At 40.9% G+C, this 20035-nt stretch overlaps 2 protein-coding genes across 3 annotated transcripts; both read left to right on the top strand.

The window, feature by feature from the left end:
* The first annotated feature begins 3675 nt into the window (after nt 1-3675).
* LOC141999488 (uncharacterized) lies at nt 3676-5774 on the top strand. Its single transcript, XM_074972982.1, has 2 exons — nt 3676-4060; nt 5357-5774. Exon 2 carries the CDS (start codon nt 5434-5436, stop codon nt 5566-5568), a length of 135 nt encoding a protein of 44 aa, XP_074829083.1. The 5' UTR covers nt 3676-4060; nt 5357-5433; the 3' UTR covers nt 5569-5774.
* Nucleotides 5775-10187: 4413 nt separating this feature from the next.
* DIABLO (diablo IAP-binding mitochondrial protein) lies at nt 10188-17328 on the top strand. Of its 2 annotated transcripts, XM_074973049.1 has the most exons (6): nt 10188-10307; nt 12229-12349; nt 13292-13423; nt 15478-15588; nt 15744-15840; nt 16712-17328. In XM_074973049.1, the coding sequence occupies exons 1-6, from the start codon at nt 10255-10257 to the stop codon at nt 16924-16926; spliced, it is 729 nt and encodes a 242-aa protein (XP_074829150.1). In that variant the 5' UTR covers nt 10188-10254; the 3' UTR covers nt 16927-17328. The 2 variants fall into 2 exon arrangements, with proteins under 2 accessions (XP_074829150.1, XP_074829151.1); XM_074973050.1 differs by lacking the exon at nt 15478-15588.
* Nucleotides 17329-20035: the final 2707 nt, after the last annotated feature.

Genomic DNA, 20035 nt, shown 5'->3' with positions numbered 1-20035 from the left:
AAGCCTTAGATGGGGAGGTCAGTAGGGGGCAGGTATTTGGGGGGGGGAGGGAGAGCATAATGGGCTGGGGAAGGCAGCGAGGGCCAGGAGCAATGGGGATGTGAGCCTCACAGCTGGGGGGGGGTGGAGCCCCATGGCCAGAGCCTGCTGCCCGCCACTCAGGGCTGGACCCTGACCCTACCGTCCCCAGCAGTGGTGGGCAACCTGCAGCCCACACATAGCCCATCAGGGTAACCCACTGACAGGCCATGAGATGGTTTAGCTGGATTCCGTTCTCCCACATCATTGCCAGAGCTGGCCACTCTATTTCAAAGCTGTAAAAGGGCTCCCTTGTCTGAGGGAGGAGCCGAGCCACAACGAGCAGCTGTGGCAGCAGACGGTCAGTGTAAATAAACTGTCTTGTGACCCGCCACCCGATTACCCTGATGGGCCGTGTGTGGCCTGTGGGCCGCAGGTTGCCCACCACTACTCCCCAGGAAGGTGAGGAACTCACTAGTTGTCTGCTCCTCCAGCATTTGTCTCTCCAGCCAGAGGCAGGGTCCAACCCCTGCTCATGGCCCTGTGGGAGGGACCACTGCTTTGCCCCCCCATCACTGCCCAGGAGGCTGTGGCTGTAAGAAAAGCCCGTAGTGGCCGCCTTTGAGAAACACTGCACATGAGAAGTGCTGAGTATCATCAGCTCCCCTTTCAAGCACAGTGGGTGCTTGACCCCCCCCCCCGAGTTTAGGAGAGCTGGATTAATTATTCTCAGCAATTCACCTAGCTTTCCTGAATTCATAATGAGCTGAATTCCAGTGTTACTTATGCAGCTGGAGCTCAAGTTCAAACCAGTCTAAAATGTTTGTCCCTTAAGAAAAAGAATCCAGGTGTTTTTTCAAGCTCACCGTCATACCCTTTGTGCCCAACGACAGTTTGCTGTTGCTTTAGCGGAGCATTTTACTGGAAATTCATTCAGATTTGGAGCAATTTTAATAACTTGGATCCAGAAATCTGGGTGAACATGCAGCACTTGAGGCTTATTCCCACTAGGTGCTGAGCACATTTGCCTGACACTTAACTTTAAACAGGTACTTAGTCTCAGTGGTACTACATCACATGCTGAAAATTAAGTACATGCCTACGTGCTTTGCTAGACATCGCACCTTGCAAAATCAAGCCCAAAATGTAGTCCAGTGAAACAGAGGGGAAGCTTCTTCCCTTTGAAAGAGAGGGATGGTAAATAAACCTTGTAAAATAAATATCAGAAGAATGTTTAAACTCTAACTCTTCTGAAAATTCCAAACTATTAACATGAATAATAACCGGGAGACATTTTCAGCAGAAACTCTTGCCTTAACAAATGTCTCCTGCTTTAGAATTCATCCTCTTTTGTAGGGCACATTCCTCCAACCCCATAGTTATACTCTTGTTAGTCCTTTAAATAGTCTCAATTTTTTGTTGAATTGTGATCTAAAAGACAAGGTTTGTGATTAGATGAACATTCTATGTTTGTTTATTTTAAATTGAAGTTCCGTGAACATTTGTGAAACAAACCCTAATATTTAACCAAATCCTCCCTTTAGTATGTATATTCTTCAAGCAGAAACAGAAGACTTTACTAAGGGCAGGTCTACACTACAGCTGGGATCGATGCTCTGTGATGAATCCACCAACGGTCAATTTAGCAGGTATAGTAAAGACCCATCAAATCGACAGCAGATTGCTCTCCAGTCAACCCCTGTACTCTACCCCCGATGAGAAGAGTAAGGTATGTCAACAGGAGATTTTCTCCCATCGACCCCCGCGGGTCAACACAGCCTCAATGTAAAACTGCTTAGCCAATATCTGGGCTATGTCTACACTACCGCGGTAAGTTGACCTATGTGAATAACATAGCTGGAGTCGACATACCTTAGGTCAAGTTACTGCGGGGTCTACACCGAGGGGGGTCGACGGGAGAAAAAAAATCTCCCGTCAACTTACCTTACTCTTCTCGTCAGGGGTAGAGTACAGGAGTCGACTGGAGAGTGATCTGCTGTCGATTTGGTGGGTATTTACTAGACCCACTAAATCAACCGCTGGTGGATCAATCTCAGAGCGTTGATCGCGGCTGTAGTGTAGACCTGCCCTTAGATTTCTACCATACTAGTAATATACTCTTAGTTAACATTTTTATTTCTTTGATAAGTACTTGAGGAACATTTGACTTTTTAAAGTATGTAAAAAAACTGAACGGGAAATTTACCACTTGATTGTTCTTACCTCAGGTATGCGTGAGCTCTCTAGTAATAAAGCAGCTGTCAAACTGAGGCCTTATATCTTATTACAGAACAGTGGGCTGATTTCCCAAGTATTGGAATCAATACTTAGCACCTTTGAAAATCAAGCCATAAAGAATTACAAATTGCACCTCTGCAGAGTTCTTTGCCTTCCACTTTTAACCATATACAAACACATTTATAGTACTCAAATATACTAGGAAAGATAAAGTGACAACCATGAGTTTAGGTTTAGTGTTTAAAAAAAAAATCAAATTGACAGCTCTTCAATAGGCTTTCATAATTTTATTATTTAAATTGATTTTTCTTTCATTTGGATATACATTTTCTCCTGTAATACTGCATCATTTTGATACTGCCTGAGACTGAGAGAACAAAACTGAGGACAGAGAAGAGTAAAACCAACTAATCTGGTTTTACTAGCCAAGCTAAGTGAAATGTAAAAGGTAATAGCATAAATAGTTAAAAAACAAGAAGTGCTAGACTATTTAACTTTTTCATTTGTACTAAGTTGTTAGTAACTGGACTTGTTTCATAAAAAAAATATTTTTAACCTGCGTATCAAATTAAACTTCAACTTTGGCCAGAAAGAGCGTTGTGTGTCAGCATATCATTTCTGAATGGACATCAGAACTAGCAGCTAGATTGACAGTTACACAGACACATCAACTACAGGGTCTCTTCCTGGAAATATGCAAGAAACAAAGTCCGGAGTTGACCAATTCTCCTGGGGAGCAATTACTACTTAACAAGCTTCCTGAGCTTGTTTATGTTCCCTTCTAGCTAAGGTCTTTCTGACCATGGGGTAATAATTTGATAACAAGAGATCCTGATTAAATTAAGAGGCCATTTGCCAAAGCATAATGTCTCAATAGGTAAGAGATTTGATTTGCAGTAGATGCTCTTGCTTCTCTGTGCTGCATATATGTCTGGTTGTTTAAAAGCCGAACCAAACAACCTTTACCTTTTAAACAGGATCATTAGTAACCAATTCACTGAGACTAGACTGACATCTTGACATTTTTTCTGTCATTTTAAAAACCAAACAGTCTCTCTCTCTGAGGCAGAGATTCTGTGGTGTGGATATGTGAAATACAGTATGTACCAAACTGGACTTGTGATATTGCAGAGGTAAGCCTACCTTCATTCATCATTTTTGATAACCGGGCCTAACTAGATCTACAGGCATCCATCCGGTCACGTCCTGTTGATCTTAAGAGATTCCTCAGTTCCACTCCAGTATCATCCTCCTCCTTTTTAATGGCCTGTCTGTGAGAACAAGGCTGTTAAGAGCAGAAAATTATACAAAAAGCAGAATATGCACAATAAAGTATCCAAAAACATAGGAAACTGACTGGTGAAATAAGAAGAAGGAGATGAGCTTAAGATCTGATGCAGAAAAAATAAGGATATTTACGAAAACACACTGTTAAATGACAACTGGGAGGTGGGGAGTTTCATGCATTTTGAAGTATGCAATATATTGTTCACATCAAAAATCTCCCTAGGATTTATGGCAATACCAATGGTTGGATTGTTCTGTACTGGTGTGCTGTCAGCACAGAGAAAGCAAAGGGTCTATGTCATATATAATAATTGGTCTCTGACCACACCTAGTCCATTAGTACTGGTGCAGGCTGTAAATACAACCTCATTACTTCTGACTCTTCGGATTAGCAGACCAGAAGGGGATCAAACTACATCACCAACCTTTTAGAAGCCAGAAATTCAAGAGAAAGCTACAGAACAAAAGCAAACAGAAACAGAAACTTTAAGAAGTAAATGCAGTCACCTATCCCACGGTAAGCAGTTTATTTATCTCTTTGTCAACATATTGTTCTATAATTAAATTCACGTAAAACATTGGTTAGTAAATAATTTCCATACTCTGAAAAACTACATCTAACAGATTTTTTTAAAATTGCAGTATTTTAATACACCTGACCATAGCGTGGGGTGTGGGGAGTTTAAAAAAACATTAAAACAAAATATATATATATATATATATATTTTTTTTTTTAAAGCTGCTGTTTAGATTTCACTTCATGTTTCTAATTAATCACTCCTTTGTTAAGTGGTAGGATGGAATTCATTTTGCTTCGACTGGAGGTATATCATTTGAAAGAAAAATAATCCTTTTTGGTTAGTATTAGCCTAGTTTCATTTTCCTTTTGGTCATGCATACAAAGGTACAAATATTTTTGCTCTGGTAATTTTCTGATGAAGGATCAATGAACATGCAACTGGAGATGGGGGTAGGATTCCTTACACATCTGTCCTTATAACTTAAAAGCCTAAGTAAGTAGCAAACAACTATTGCAAATATGTTGAGATTTTACACAAAGTTCACTAACTGGTGGCAACTGATTGGGCAATGCACAAATATATATTTAACTGGGGAGGAAAGAAGTTTAAAACATCTTATCCCTTTCCCTTTAAAAATAAAAAAGGTTATTTTAACAGGAGTTATGAAGCTTTCAGATAAATAAATTTATCTTTAATCCCAAATCTTCCCCTGATCCAAAACAAAAAGCCTGCTCTGTGCCCGTCTGTCCATTAGAAGCAATTATAACATTAAATATTAATAGTGGCTTCTCTGGAGGAATGGACCACTTTGATTAGAGCTTTTTGTTGGTACTAATGCACCATCGGCGAATGCTCTAAATACAAAGCTCGCCAGCCACATATCAATTGACAGAAGGGAATAATTCCAGGAATTGGCTGGGACGTCATCTGCTTGCTCGTGCCCTAGTCCACCCATATGTATTTTTAACCTTGTTTATTTCTTCCACTCTCCCACCCCACCCCAAGTCCTAAACTGGTTTGTGATTAGATCCTGCAGCACCTTTCAGCACTACACATCCTGAAAACTCTGAAAAAGACTTTCCAAATACACATACACTGTCCCGGCCTGACACTCTCCCCTGGCAATTAAAAAGCTTCTGACAAACCATAGTGTCTACAGACATTGTTTATACAGCACCACCAGAAGCTATCTGAATCCAGACTTTTCTACATGCAATTAGCAGGCTCTCCCTCAGCTCTGCAACCGCCTGCTCAGAATGGCTCATTCTCCCCTTTATTTCTCTTCCTTTCAGATCAGGGTACGTTAGTGGGGAGCAGAGTGTGAGACAACGGCAGAAATCCCATCTGGCTTGTGGTGCTTGGAGGAACCATGCAGGAGTCCTTCGCTGTCCACTTCCTGAAAGTGCTGAAGGAGCTCCTGGCCTTCGTGCTGTTCAGTTACACAGTGCTGATTGGGGCACTGCTCCTGGCTGGCTGGACAACGTATTTTTTGGTGCTTAAGTGACGGCTCCCCTCTATCTTCTTTGGCCACAGACTAGTGCAGAATGTTCAACAGTCACCACCAAGTACCCTGCAGCTGGCGTCTGCTCAACAAATAGAATGTCAGTTCATTTTGGCCCCACAAACTTTGCAAGTCTTTGTTTTATTATTGGCTAAATACAACCTTATTTTCTTATGTAAAACAAAAAATGATTAAAAAACACCTTGCTGACCCCCAGTGGCTCTTCCAGACTCAATCTTTGGGATCAACCCTGTCCCATGCCTGAAGGATCAGAAAGATGGCTGGCAATTTTGTTTTCTGATCAATCTTCTCCTTTTTGACATCACTCCTGAAAATAGCAGCTTGTTGAGGGTGGTGGATGAAAGGGAGGGAGAAAGCCCAGAAGTGGTGCAGAACCATTAGAGTGTGAGTTGGCCTCTGAGCAATCAAGTCCAGACATGTCTGCTTCAATCAGCCTTGTCATGGAGGTAAAGGCATCAGAGGCTTAACTTTTTAATTTCTGATCCTCTTATTCAGTCCTGGAAGTGCTTCCCTCAAATCAGCATAACCCATGTCTCCTCTCTTTTTCTTTCCACATTTTTATCTGATGTGTCCAGTTTTCCAGCCTTTCCCACCGGAGCATGATATTAGCATATTTGGAAGAGTTGAAACCAGCAAGGCAAGAGTTTTACTGGGACCATGCTGTATAAGAAAGCACTAAAAATATCCTATTCAACTAACCACCTGTCCCAGGAGAGAGGGAATAACGTGACTGGCTAGGATTTTCTGTAATTTCTATGGGTCAGAACTGTTCATCTTAAAATAGTGGTAAGACTAAACAGTGGTATCTGGTAAATCAGCATCACTCCATTGAAGTCAGTGTAAATCAACCCTAAATCTCAAACATGCTGAAAATGTGTACCTTCATAAAACTGTATTAATTTCTTAAGCTTTTATTTAAACAGACAGAAGTGTAAAAAGGACAAGTGTCCTTGGGAGTTTGTTCAAATAATTCTATGATTTTTAGAAAGAAAAACAAAACCTATCTTTTAACTTTCATGACCTACATGGCATGTTTCCAACTTCTAACAAACATTTTAATAACTGCAAACTACTGGGTTGAAAATGAGCTTACAGAATGGTAAAATATGGGCAACCACATGGTGTTCTTCTAGATACCGCAGTTTACACCAATTGCAGTGTTACAACAAAACACAGATGTTGTTTTACTGACATCAACATCTTGGTCTAAGGCCTGCAAAGGCTTAGACGTTTTACAGTGAATAGCCCCACTGACTTCAAAGGGAGTCTGAGACTATTCACAACGCGTAAACTTGATCATGTACTATACATAAGTCTTTGCAGGATCAGGGTCCTAGTGCGCAAGTGATTTCTCTCGTGGTTTGTGTCACACAGGGCAGTCCACTGAGCTGACGTCATGTTAGCGAAATCTGCTTCTAGCTCATTCAAGCCTGGTTTTATGCCACTTAAAATGTATTTCTGTATAAAAATGCTAGAAAAATTAAAGTGAGTAAAAAAATGTCATTTGAATTAAAGAAATTACCACACACACACACACACACACCTATTTCACAGTCCCTGCTCTTTTTAATGTCATCAGAAGTCTGTGGATCTTTGGTCATACACCGACACTTGGCCTGTTGTGCCCTATAACTAAAAATATTTATGACAGATTTTCCCTCAGAATGTATTTATACTACTCCCTTCTAAATTAGTGATCTGTTGATGCCCATGACAATGACTGAATAAAAAATAAATAGAACATTTTAATACAAATAGAAAACTTTTAGAAGCCAATAGTTAAAAGTTTGTCCGGTTAATTTACAAAGTGCCGTTCCTGTCTTTAATTTCAGATCATTCAAATTGTTCATTACCTAAAGACTAGCAACTTCACTCCCAAGAACAAATGTAGTCATTGGACTTTATAAATAGCAAAGTAGCCCCATTAAAATCATTAGGTGTTTGTGCTGGATAATTCTAGATTACGTGTCAGAAAGGAACAAGAAAAGTTGCTCATTGTAGAGTGAGTTTTAAAATGGAAAAATCCACAAAGGATACAGCTGTGTCTATAATGTAAAGAAATGAAGGAAGATATTAGAACGAGCTCTATTAAAAAATTACCAGGCAAAATTCACACTAATGCCCTAAATCTGCAAGCCCTTATGTGGCACAGAGAAGTGAGTTCAAGATCATTATACTCCAGCATGCGTGAGTTGAAGCTGTGCATGAGCATAAATAAGATTAAGCAATAAGGGCCTGAGCCAAACCCCACTGAAGTCATTGGGAGGCTTTACATCAGGTGCTAAGCATAGTCCACTGAACTGCATTAAAAACAGAGTCAAAGAATGGTCACATCTAAGGAGACAGGCTTAAATATAATCCTCACCATGCTAATAGAATGTTTATCTACTTTCTTAGGGCTCAGTCCTGCTACAAACCTGGTGGTCACACAGAAAAAATCTGATTTAGGAGCACATTCTCCTCCGGCAGTTCCTGTCACTACTTTTTACTTGTACAGACAAGATTCCACATTTGCGCTATCCACTTCAACCCCTAAATTCTCTTTACATATGTGTAAACTTTAAATCAGATGAATAAGACTAATTTATTTCACTTTTGATTCCCACTAACTCATTTTTATGGCATCGATACAGCTTAACAAAAAAGGAAAAAACAGATCTATTTGCCAGAATAACAAGATGTCAGCATAGAGAGGAGAAATAGTTGTTATCAAGCCAAACCATAAGGAAAAAAGTTCAGATGAGCTGACAATTTCTCAATGAGACAATATTAGAGGCACAACAGCAAACTATCCCAATGCGGAGAAGAGCCAGGCAGACTAGTAAGAGGCCAACGTGACTCCATCAGTTCTTTAATGACTTAAAAATCAAAAATCTAAAAAATGAAAACATGGACAAATTGCTGAGTACAAATCAACAGCTCAGACATGTACAGGCAAAATCAGAACGGCTAAGGCACAAATTAGTTACACCTAGCAAGAGACATAAAAGACAGGAAGAAGAGGGTCTTTAAATAGATTAGGCACAAGAGAAAGACAAAGGAAAGTGTAGGTGCTCTACTTAGCATGAAAGACAGCAAATAACAGATGACATCAAGAAGGCTGAGGAGTTTAATGCCTCTTTTGCTTCAGTCTACACTAAAAATGTTAATTGTAACCAATACTTAACATAATTAAGATTTAGATAAGTTACAGCTTTTGAAGACATCTAAGTACTTAAGAAACTAGCTGAAGCAATCTTGGAGATTGTAGCAATTATCTTTGAAAACTCATGCAGGAAGGATGAGGTCCCAGAGGACTGGAGGAGGACATAGTGCCTATCTTTAAAAAGGGGGACAAAGAAGACCTGGGGAATTATAGCCCTGACAGACTAATTTCGATACCTGGAACAAATTATTAAACAATCAATTTGTAAGCACCTGTAAGATAAGAGGGTTACAAGTAATAGTCAGCATGTATTTTACAAGAACAAATCATGCCAAACCAACCTTCCTTCTTTGATAGGGTTACTGGCCTAGTGGCTAGAGGGGAAGCTGTAAATGTGAGAGATCTTGATTTTTTAGTAAGGCTTTTGACACAGTTCCACATGGCAGTCTGATAAGCAATCTAGGGAAACATGGTCTAGGTGAAATTACTGTAAGGTGGGTGCAGACCTGGTTGACAGGGCTTACTCTGAATAATTACCAATGGTTGCTCTCAAAGTGGGGGGGGGGGACCGTAGCAAGAGGGACCGACCCCCCAGGGGTCAGTCCTGGGTCCAGTACTATTCACTATTTTCATTAAGGACTTGGGTAATGGAGTGGCAAGTATGCTTATAACATCTGTGGCAGACACCAAACTGGAAGAGTAGACTGGCACTTCAGAGGGCAAAATTAAACTTCAAAACAATCCTGACAAATTGGAGAATTGATCTGAAATCAACAAGAAGAAAATCAGTCAAGATAAGGGCAAAGCACTACACTAGGAAGGTAAAACCAACAGCTGCTGAAGGGGCTGAGCTCAGTGTGGGGCGCATTAACAGGACCACATGCAGGCGGTAACTGTCCGGAGACCGGCGGGCAGGGCTGGGCGCCAGGAGCGAGGGGGGCCAGACCGGAGAGTCCCGGGGAGCCCAACCCAGCGGATCGCGGGTTCGAGACCCGACCTGTGAGGCGAGGCTAAAGCCCGGGGACGTTCAGAGCGGAGACAAGGAGCCCGGGGGCTGGGACCCAGGCCAGCCTTCAAAGCTGTGCGGGGCTGGGACCCACAGGGCGGGGCTTCGTGTCCACGGGCGGCAGCCTACGGCCAGGGCGCCCGAGGCTCGCCGCCAGGAGACACGCCCCGCTCCGAGGGCGGCCAAGCCCGACCCCGACCCCGGCTCGGCTAGGGGATCCGGAGGCGGGACAAAGAAAGCCCCGCAAGGCTGGGGCCGGTTCACGAGGCCCGCCCTCGGCGCAGGGACTGGACAGGCGGCTCTCCCCGCCCGCTCTGGGGCAGGGGCGGGGCTGCACGCTGGAGACACCCCCACCCCCCAGCAGCGCGGCGCGCGCACTCCGCGGCTCCTCCCCCCGGCGGCCAGAGCAGTGCGGCTGCGCCGGTAGGGGCGGGGAGAATCGCCGGGAGGCGGAGCCGCACGCCTTTTGGGGGCGGCTGTTACGTCACTTCCGCCGCCCTGCCCTCGTCTAGGGGAGATGGCGGCCGCTGTGCGTAGCCGGTGGTTCCGGTGCTGCTCCGCCCTGCTCAGGTATCGCCTGGCAACCCCCTGCCCCCCCCCGCTTGAGAGCTCCTCCATCCGCGCGCCCGCCCCTGAGACTCCGGTGTCACCTCCCCGTGGGCCGCCGCCTGACCCGCTCCCCCGCCTGTGAGCCCGAGCGCCTCCTCCCTCCTTCTGAAACCTCCGGTCCCCTTCCGCCACCGCGACACCCCCCTTAACGCCTAACCCAGGAGACCGCTGCGCAGCTGCTCGAGCCATTCGCCGCACCCCTCGGTGCCTCAGTTTCCCCTCCGTAAGGCGGGGATGAGCCCCGCGCTTAGAGATCCGTGGCGCACCAGGGCTAGAGAAATTAAAGGGTCATTGGAAAGGTCTGGCCTTGGGGACTCACCCATTTTGAATGGGCTGCTCATTAAAGCTCATGCTCAAATAAATTGGTTAGTCTCTAAGGTGCCACAAGTACTCCTTTCCTAGTGGCTACAAAGGAACTTTGGGCCGCTCCATTTTAATTTTTTGTGATACATCCTCAGGAGTTTGAAAATAAAATTATTTTACCACACACACACACCCGTATCCCTGCAGGACTTATTGTCACAGTTCATGCACACATTTTAACAGATGTGGTTTGCTTAATACCATGAACCGCCAAACACTTAACGCATGCACTTAACTGTAAGCACATGAGCAGTCCCACCTAAGTAAAAATATAAGAATTAATTTTCACTATTTGTTTACATTTTCATAATCCTCTCAATTGACGTAGTGAAATTAGGCTGTTCTCACTTTTCTTGAGAGTCAGTCTCATGTTTTGGTTCCCAGGAACTAGTGCAGTGTTTGAGTTGTAAATAGGTATGGAGAATGTTTAAATCTAAAACAGTTTTTGTTTGGATCATAAAAAGTAATAAAATCATTTCTATTATTATTTTTAAAGTTTATGCCTAAATTATCTGAGAGGGCCCCTTTAAGTCTGTAGAGTGCTAAAGATGTTAACATTAGCAAACATTGTTTGATTTACACAAGAAGTCTCATTGTGTGGGAACTTGTGAGAGTGAGGTGAAGTGGCTTGGCTCATACATTTAGTTCTCACTGGACTGTTTGTTTAATTGAATATTTTTGTAGTATTTTAATATGAAGATGCTATTCTTTCTCTCCTTTTCAGCTACATGGACCACCTCCTCTTATTTGTGATCACATAACATCCCTGTATAACTACAGCAATTGCTTATCTGAAGTGATATTAGGACAGAATGTAACTTGTTTTAGTTGTCTTTTAATGCCATTTATCTGCTGCGAATGATAAGCCAGCCTTCCACAGACCACCGGTGTTCCACATGTCACAATTTGAGAATGAGTTACAAAATGAACTGATCGCGCATTCTCAGAAATATGACCTGGAAACTATATAAATGTAGTGAGGGACAGAATAGATGCTTTTCACTTTTGGTTCAATACACTACCATACCATTTTATTTGAACAATAAGGCCCTGATGCTACACACCTTTACATTGACATAATCCCATTGACTACAATAGGACTACCTGTATATGAAGTTAAATGTGCATAAGTATTGGTTTCAGGACCTCTGATTATAAACCTACTGTTCTGCTTATTTGGCCCTGTTAGTGTATTTTATTATTAATCTAAATGCTTGGTATACCTGTTAATTATATTAACTGCTGACAATATGCTTATTACTGGTTACAATACACAACGTGTTTAGCTTGTATCTTTCCTTAAGACTGATTAGGTAATTAACTTTAAAACAAACTTGAATTTATTATTTGTATTGTGGTAGTGCATAGGAAACCCAGTCATGGACAAGACTCTGTGCTAGGCAAACACATAGCCAAAAAAAAAAAAAAAAAGTCTACCCCCAAAGTGTTCTGCTCCTCCAGAATATTTATTTCCCCCTGTGCAGCTGTCTGTATGCTTATATTTGTTTCTCATTCCCAGACAAAGTTTTCCTGTTCTGGCTAATGCTAGGAGACGCTGTTTCTCAGGACTGAGTGGCCCATGGAACAAAATGGTGGGAGTGGGTTTTGGAGTAGCCCTGTGTGCAGTCCCTATTGTACAGGTAAATATACTGGAGTGAATGTAATTTTAATATTCTAAGGTGTTTGGTGGAAGAGTGTGCTTGTGGCAAATAGACCATTCTCTTGTATTAATTATAACAACCTCCCAGTTACAGTGTGATGTTATTAGTATGCATATTGAAGTATGCCTACTGAGTTTTCTGGGACATAGTTGGACATCTAGAAATTCTCTGCATCTTAACTGACTTTTAAAAGCAGCACTAATTTAAAGTGATTCCACTATGAAGAGTATGACTTAAATCCACTCAGCAAGAAACCATAATTCATTTTTAAAGATCAGTGGCAACATAAAATAAATAGATTTGCCCTAGTATCAGTTGTCACATAACTAAAATACTATTTTATAATAAAATTATTGAAAAGTACTTGCTGTTACCTTGTGATGCCTCAAGCTGCCATGGCACATCATTCAGGAATCCCATTATTAACAGAGCAAACCCCACAATTCCTGGGGGGAAAATTTACTTGTGGTCCTGGTATGTAATTAAGAGAGTTTCAGCTCTTGCACTTTGCCTGGTGTGCCTGAACTTTTACAACCCACTGATAACCATCAGACAGGAAACAATACAAGAATGTTTTGCATATAAAAATATCCTGACACAGGCAAATATTGGGAGATAAAAATATAAACACTGGGTTTAAAAAAACCTTGCAGGAAAAGATGTTTTGGTGAGCTACTTCCTGAAACGCGGGCCCTTCAGAGAAGCAGTTACAGGATATGAGTAGAAGAGAATGGAACTATTGGAGTAAGATTTTGTTTTACTTTTTATAAGTTAGTTATTTAAGAGTTAAGGCAGACCAGCAATTTTTTATTTTAGCAATGGCGCCTGTGGTTTTTTTACTTACCGGAGAAGATATTTTTATCATAAGTTGTCTGTCTTTGAAAACCAGTGTAAAGATTGTGTAAATCTTTTGTCTTTCAGAAACACGAGCCCACTTCTCTCAGTCATGAAGCTTTGATTAGAAGGGCAGTTTCTCTGGTAACAGACAGTACTTGTACTCTTCTCTCTCAAACAACATATGCATTAATTGAATCATTAACAGAGTATACAAAGGTAAGATGAGTGACTGCCTACATTAGTACAAAGTTAATACTGCAACAGTTGGAGTATTTAACTCTCTGACAAAGACAAGCTCTAACTGCACCTATTAAATCAGCTCTTATACCTAAAATGGACTTTGACTTCACAAATCAATGTAACAGGGATGTAGAGTTTCTGGGGTAGCAGTTCAGCTTGAATTGGTGCATCACACATGTCAAAATAAGTGAACTGAACAGAACATGTCCCTGGTGGACAATAGAGGAGGTGTTGCTGCGGTTTTGGAGTGTTCGTGATAGAAGGCACGAGCGATTTTTAGAGGTTTGTGAAACTCTTCAGGAGAAGCTTGGGCACGAACTACTTCCTGAAATGTCGGCCCTTCACATGAGGAGTGAGTCTAAATTTTGAAAATAGCAGCCTAATAGCTAGACAGAAAAAACCAAAGCCAGATATCAAGCGGTCTTTAAAAAAATACATCCATTACTTTCCTGACTTCTTTTCTCTGCAAGAAAAATATGTAGGTTCCATCAGAAACAAGTATTTTTCCCAATCCAGTTAACGGAGTCTGAAACTCCAGAAAGGCCTATTTGAAATGCAGTGTCTTTAAGTTCCAAATTAAGCTGGTAGTAAGATGAGGCCCTGAAACATAAACTCTTGTATCAGAGGCCCAGTCTAAGGTCTGAAGCCTGAACCAAAGTACTTCCAGGCATTGCTAAGCAAAGGCTGGGCTGTGAGCCAGAGGCAGGCCCCACTCACAGAAGTTGGCAAGAAGAGGGCTGCTAGAAGCAGGTGCATCCACACAAGTGCTGATAAGAGGAATTTGTGCCAAGATGGCATCAGAACACTCCACAGAGATAACAAGGAACAGGCAGGTGGATCTTAAAGACAAGGTCAAAAGGACAACATGATGGATAGATTTGTTTGAACCAACATGTAATGGGAGAAGCAGCACCCTAATAAGTAAAGGGGCTGCACCTCAATACGTCAGGAGGGATGAGTAATCTGTTCCGCACCTGTAGAAGAATAGGTCCAGCCTAGGGGGCAGTGGAGTGTCCCGCCACTGACTGAGCTGTGTCCATTGCCAGGGGGCACATATTAGTAGTATGCCCTGTAGAGTCTATAGGAAACTATTACTGTGCTTCGTTTGACAATAAACCTGGCTGGGTGCCTTTGTACCGTACTAGAGTCTGTGGTCTTTGGGGGTTCTCTCGGGGTCTGCTGTGTCAGCTGTCTGCGCAGAGCTGGGGCAGCACACACAGGGAACACGCGCGCAGCCGACTGCTATCATCATCGAACAAGAGCAGAGCACCACACCAGTAGCTACTGACAACAAGCAGAATAGTTGTCCATATTAACTACTGATTAGCATTGCCTTTAATATATCACTGTAGATAAGTAAATGTAGAAACTGAAGACTTACATGCATACAGAGAATTTATCCATTACATGTCATTCGTGCCAATATTTTCAATAAAAAATAAGCAGTTTGGCAATATTTCAGTTCTAAAAGGTGTAATGAACTAGCCAGTTTGTGTGTATATGTATTACTGCCCTCTGCTAAATAGAATCAAAGTGTTTGTGTATTATAGGTCCATATTTCAAGGAAAATTCCCTTCTAGCTCGAGTGCTAATAGACTTGCTTTTTCAGCAGGAGAATCAGAGTTCTCTCTCTGCTGTTACTATTAAGTTCCTAGGATATCACAAAACTTGTTTTACAGTATTAAAAAACTGTCAATTTCTAATTTTTCTAGACTTTAATTACAATGAAGTCTTTCCATTTTCAACAGATTTTCATATTAATTAAATTCATGAACACTTTAATACAATACCAGCAAAAGCAAAGTTCAAAAAGCACTTCTGACACTATCCAGAAATGATTTCCTCACTAAATATTGTAGGGGATTAAAACAAGGGAAAGTGTTAGATCTTTTCCCATTTTTGTCTACTGTGTAACATAAGCTAATAATGTGAGAGCATCAGCAGATGCAAAATTAGTTTGAACATATGCAAGTACTACTTATTTGAGTATCTTCATCAAGTAGCTGTGCTAGACTTATTCTCTTTTGTAGGCAGTTTACACACTGGTGTCTCTCTACCAGCAATATACAAATCTTCTTGAAAAAATGAATTCCAAAGAGGTGGATGCAGTATGGCAGGTGATCATAGGAGCAAGAGTTGAGGTAAAGAATTAACTAACTTCTGCAGTCATCAGTGTGTCTCCTTTTTGTTATTTAAGAAATATTTCTCCATTTATTAATTTAACATGGCTGTAAGAGTGCCTCTTACAAAAAGAGGGTTCAGATAGTATTATATGGCATTTTGTTTTTAATTATAGATGACTACAAAGCAGCAAGAATTCCTGAAGTCAGAATCCACTTGGATGACTGCTTTACATCTTTCAGAGATGGCAGCAGAAGCTGCATATCAATCAGGTATGCGGGCATTACTGTAATACACTCCTAAGTATCAGCTGGAATTTGTAATTTTTAGCAAACTTTCCCCTGGCTCATAGGCAGTATTTATTATTAAAAAGGTGCAGGCAAGACAGACTAAATCTAAATATACTTAGTTAGTATGCAGACTGAGAACCACATGGTCTGATTTTCAGAGCTGCCAAATACCTGTATCTTCCAGGGAGGACACAGCTGCTCAGTTCCTCTGTATTTTCAGTTGAAGTGCTTAGTACTTCTGAAAACCAGGCCCATAATTTAACACAATCATCTAATTATTTAAATTTAAAATAATAATGAAGACTTGATTATTTCATTTAAGGAAATAAGGAAAAACTGCATTATAAATTTGACTAAGAAATATTCTTGAAATATTATATTAATGAAATAGTGAGAGGACTAGGTTGTTCAAGGTTTGGTACTGTAATATAGTCATTCACAGAGTGCAGGTTCAAATTCAGAACAGATCACTAGTGACTGAAAATTGCCACCATGTGATTGATGATTGTTCAGTCTTGGTTTATTTCTCACAGAGCATGTGGCCACATCACATAAAAATCACAACCTAATTTTGCACTAATTGGCAATCCAAACTTTGTTGGCGGGAATGTTCTGAGGAAAAATTCCCTTTCTGTCATATGATGATACAGTCTAAAGATATCTACTATATCAAGTTATTAACCGACAATAAAGAGGAGTAAACTGTGATTTGAAAACTGATTTGCTTAGAACATGAACGGTTTAGTAAAACATAATATTTAATTACCACCAACTTAATCCCTGCCTTAATTGATGGCATTTTATCATACAGGCTATTTCTGAATGAATTTACTTAAATTACTGTGTTTTTCAGGTGCAGATCAAGCTTCAGTGACAGCTCGCAACCATATTCAGCTGGTGAAAACACAGGTGCAAGATGTACGACAGCTATCACAGAAAGCAGAGATCAAATTAGCTGAAGCTCAGACAGAAGAGCTCATTAACACAAAAGTTGAGGAATCATCACAGCCATGCAGAATCCCTGAAACCACAGAGGAAGTTGATGAGTCCTATCTTCGTGAAGATTGAAAAAACAAAAAACCTTCTAAATATCACCTTTGGAATATTTGATAGCATACCACTAATTCCAGGGCCCTGAGTTTCCCACATCGTTAAGAAAATAGATGTTGGATAAAGAAAAGTCATTGAAGACAGGCATGCTATCTGTTGATAATTGGTGACAGTGGGCAATAATTCTCTTCCCCACAAATTTGCTATACCTAACCACCAGCCAGATTCAGGTGTTTGAAACTTCTTTATTTTTTAAGTTACCATTATTATAATATGCATTGCCAGTACATTTTTATTTAAGTGTACCACTATGCAAATGTGAAATTAGCTGTTAAAGATACTTTGTTGATGAGTGTTTGGGTCTGCTGCCATGAGGGTCTAATTCAGATGATTTAATATTAAACCCTTGCAAATGCCCAATGTCTAAAACTAATTGTAGATTGCAACCAAAGAGGGACATTTAAAAATAATTATTCTAGTCTGTGAAGCAAGTTAATCTTGGTATTATATCTCCCATTGAACAACAGAATTACATTTCATAATCAGAAAGTCAATTTGGTTAACAATGTTGACTTTTTTGTGCCGTTTTCTAATTATTTTGACTGACAATTCATAATGGAAATCTCATTGTTTAATAAAACGCAGACTACTGCACTTAATTGTATCAAAAGATGACAATTGATAGAATTGCTACAAATCTTGGGAATCTGTAGGATCTACACTTAATGATTACTGTAGTATAGAGTATGGCAGTTGTGTGTATGCAGACTTGCTTGTAATCTAATAGGAACATAACCAGCAAGATGCAATACAGCTGGTTTTCCAATGGTAGTGAAGAAAGGATTTTGTTGCCGTGCCACATTTAAAAAACAGTGTTTGTGTCAATAGGGAACATAGTGTTGCAAAGGCAGACACCACAAATAGTGGCAAATGCTATTTGATCATAGAACACAGTGCTCCGAATGTGAATTTTCAAGCAGCATAGCTGCAGTCTGCCCCAAATTGCACAAAAAAAAAAAAAAAAATTTAGCTTCCTCCTGGATTGTCAAATGACAATGTTTCACTGCAGGCTGTGTTTTCAAGCCACATTTCAACAGATCATGAGTATCTCATTTCTTTCCCTTTGTCATTTAAGCAGTTTGTTAATTTCATAAGGAATATATGGTTGTATTTCCCCAAATTCACATGTTTTACAGTCTGTACTGTAGAATAGTGGCTGCTAGATTTTTATGAAGAACTCCCTTTAATATTTGTGTAATGTTGAATTACAAGACAAATGAGTAGTGGTAGTAGATATCAAGCCAACAGGTATGGTTTAGGGAAACAGACTTCTGTGTATTAGTAATTGTTAAAAGTGCCATTTTCTCCAGGACCCCAGTCTGTGTGAAAGTTCCCTCCCCAAAATTTCTTGATATTCTTGTGTTAGATTATAGGTGTTGGGTGGTACTTACACTTGTTTTGGCGTTTATAACTAGCAATGTGTGTGTGGAAGTCTTCCAGCCCAATACCACCCTTCCCTGGGAATATCTTTCTGAACTTCATTTCCGTTTTACCTTTTTAACAAGGGGATCAGATCCCTGTAGCACTGTGTGACTGCAGCTAATGGGGAGTTTTAAACTCTAGTTAGATTACTCTGCACTCTTTTCTTGTGTAGTTTAATCCTCGGTCATTTTAACTCTCCTGCATTAGTAAGAAATAAAATTTCCTGATATTTGCTTTGTTGTAATCAAATGTTTGGGTTTGCCCTGTATGTGCAAAGTACATTGGTATCGAATGAAAAGATGTAATAGAAAATTTCTCTGCCCCAGCCAGAAGAAATCTTACAGGTGGAGGGTGAATACTTTTGTAACACTAAGTTTAGAGGTTAAATTAAAGCCTATGTTTACCAGCGAGTCTCTTCAAAAAACAAAAAAAAATTACGCTTTGGTGATGGTCATAGCAGCCTTTAAGGACCCCTGAATACAGTTCTAGGATGGAGGATTATGGGAACCACCCCTAACAGAGGGGAAGGGGGAATTATTTGCAGTTGCACTGTTGGCACAGGGCTCTAAGCAAGCAACACTGCCACACGGGGTCAGCCTCTCTCTGTAACTGCACTGTGTGAACAAAGGTAAGTAGCTGCAGATTAGTTGGTGGAGAATTCCGGTGCCAAGCCATTTATATTTATCATCCAAAATTGCACGTACTAGCATTGTTGAATATACGTGTACTTGGTACTGGCCTCTTGTGCCTGCCACGGTGCCAGTGTAGCTCTGTCACATGTTTGTGTGGCAGAGAATGTCAAGAAAAGATTGGATCCTATTTATGTAGTTCCCTTTCTGAGTCAGACTTCCCACCCAAACCAGCTTGTTTCCTTCTCCTCTGTGATTGCAGTTGTAAAGCAGCATACTCCCACTTGTAAGAATACAAAGAAGTTGGAAGGGGGAAAAAGGTAACTTTTTCAGCCCAGTACTGTTACAATATGCTGTTAGCCCATGTTGAGAGGACGACGAAGGAAGCCATGTAAAGAGGAATGCTTCACCTTCTTGATGAAACCATGGCAAGCAGAGTAGACAGACAACTTGCTTGTTACAGACAATAACCAATACCTCTGCACCTGTAAACTCAGCCCTGTAACATGAGTCATTAACACCCAAACCAATTTGTCTACTTTGCCATTGGAGAGAGGCATGGTAGAAATCTTAGTTAAACATGAATGGAAGATAAGCCCCTTTCAAATGTATCCTTCTGTGAACCACATTTGAGATGACAAGAATTTAGTGTGGTTGGACTTTGATCTAGTCTTTATTTTTCCAACACTTGTTTGAATACACTCAAAGCTCTTAAAATTGATCAGCCCATAGATGCTGGAGCTTTTCACTGAATCAGAGTCCTTTCCAGTCCTATCTACTGATTGCAGCTTATCGCTGCATGCTTAGGTTAGTTTGTACAGTGCTTGGAGAGGCACACGAAACATTTCTTACAGTATCTCACTGAATTTGTATCTGGGATTGTCTAGGGTAACAAAAGAAATGATATAGTGGTATTTCATAAAAGGTACCAACTCCTATCCTGGATAGTGGCACTGACACACACACACACGTGATTTACACACCTCTGGAAATGGATAAAAAGCGCCCACACAGAA

This window comes from Natator depressus, chromosome 15 (assembly GCF_965152275.1).
Source record: "Natator depressus isolate rNatDep1 chromosome 15, rNatDep2.hap1, whole genome shotgun sequence".
NCBI lineage: Eukaryota > Metazoa > Chordata > Testudines > Cheloniidae > Natator > Natator depressus.
Note: the sequence above shows the minus strand (reverse complement) of the source record. Positions and strands in the feature narration are given on the sequence as shown.

What these genes read in the sequence shown, in the direction of transcription:
- DIABLO (XM_074973049.1), top strand. Translation starts at nt 10,255, where the DNA reads ATGGCGGCCGCTGTGCGTAGCCGGTGGTTCCGGTGCTGCTCCGCCCTG. An exon ending in GTGCAGTCCCTATTGTACAG is followed by an intron (nt 12,350 to 13,291) that starts GTAAATATACTG and finishes TTTGTCTTTCAG; the next exon opens with AAACACGAGCCCACTTCTCT. An exon ending in TCATAGGAGCAAGAGTTGAG is followed by an intron (nt 15,589 to 15,743) that starts GTAAAGAATTAA and finishes TTTTAATTATAG; the next exon opens with ATGACTACAAAGCAGCAAGA.
- LOC141999488 (XM_074972982.1), top strand. Translation starts at nt 5,434, where the DNA reads ATGCAGGAGTCCTTCGCTGTCCACTTCCTGAAAGTGCTGAAGGAGCTC.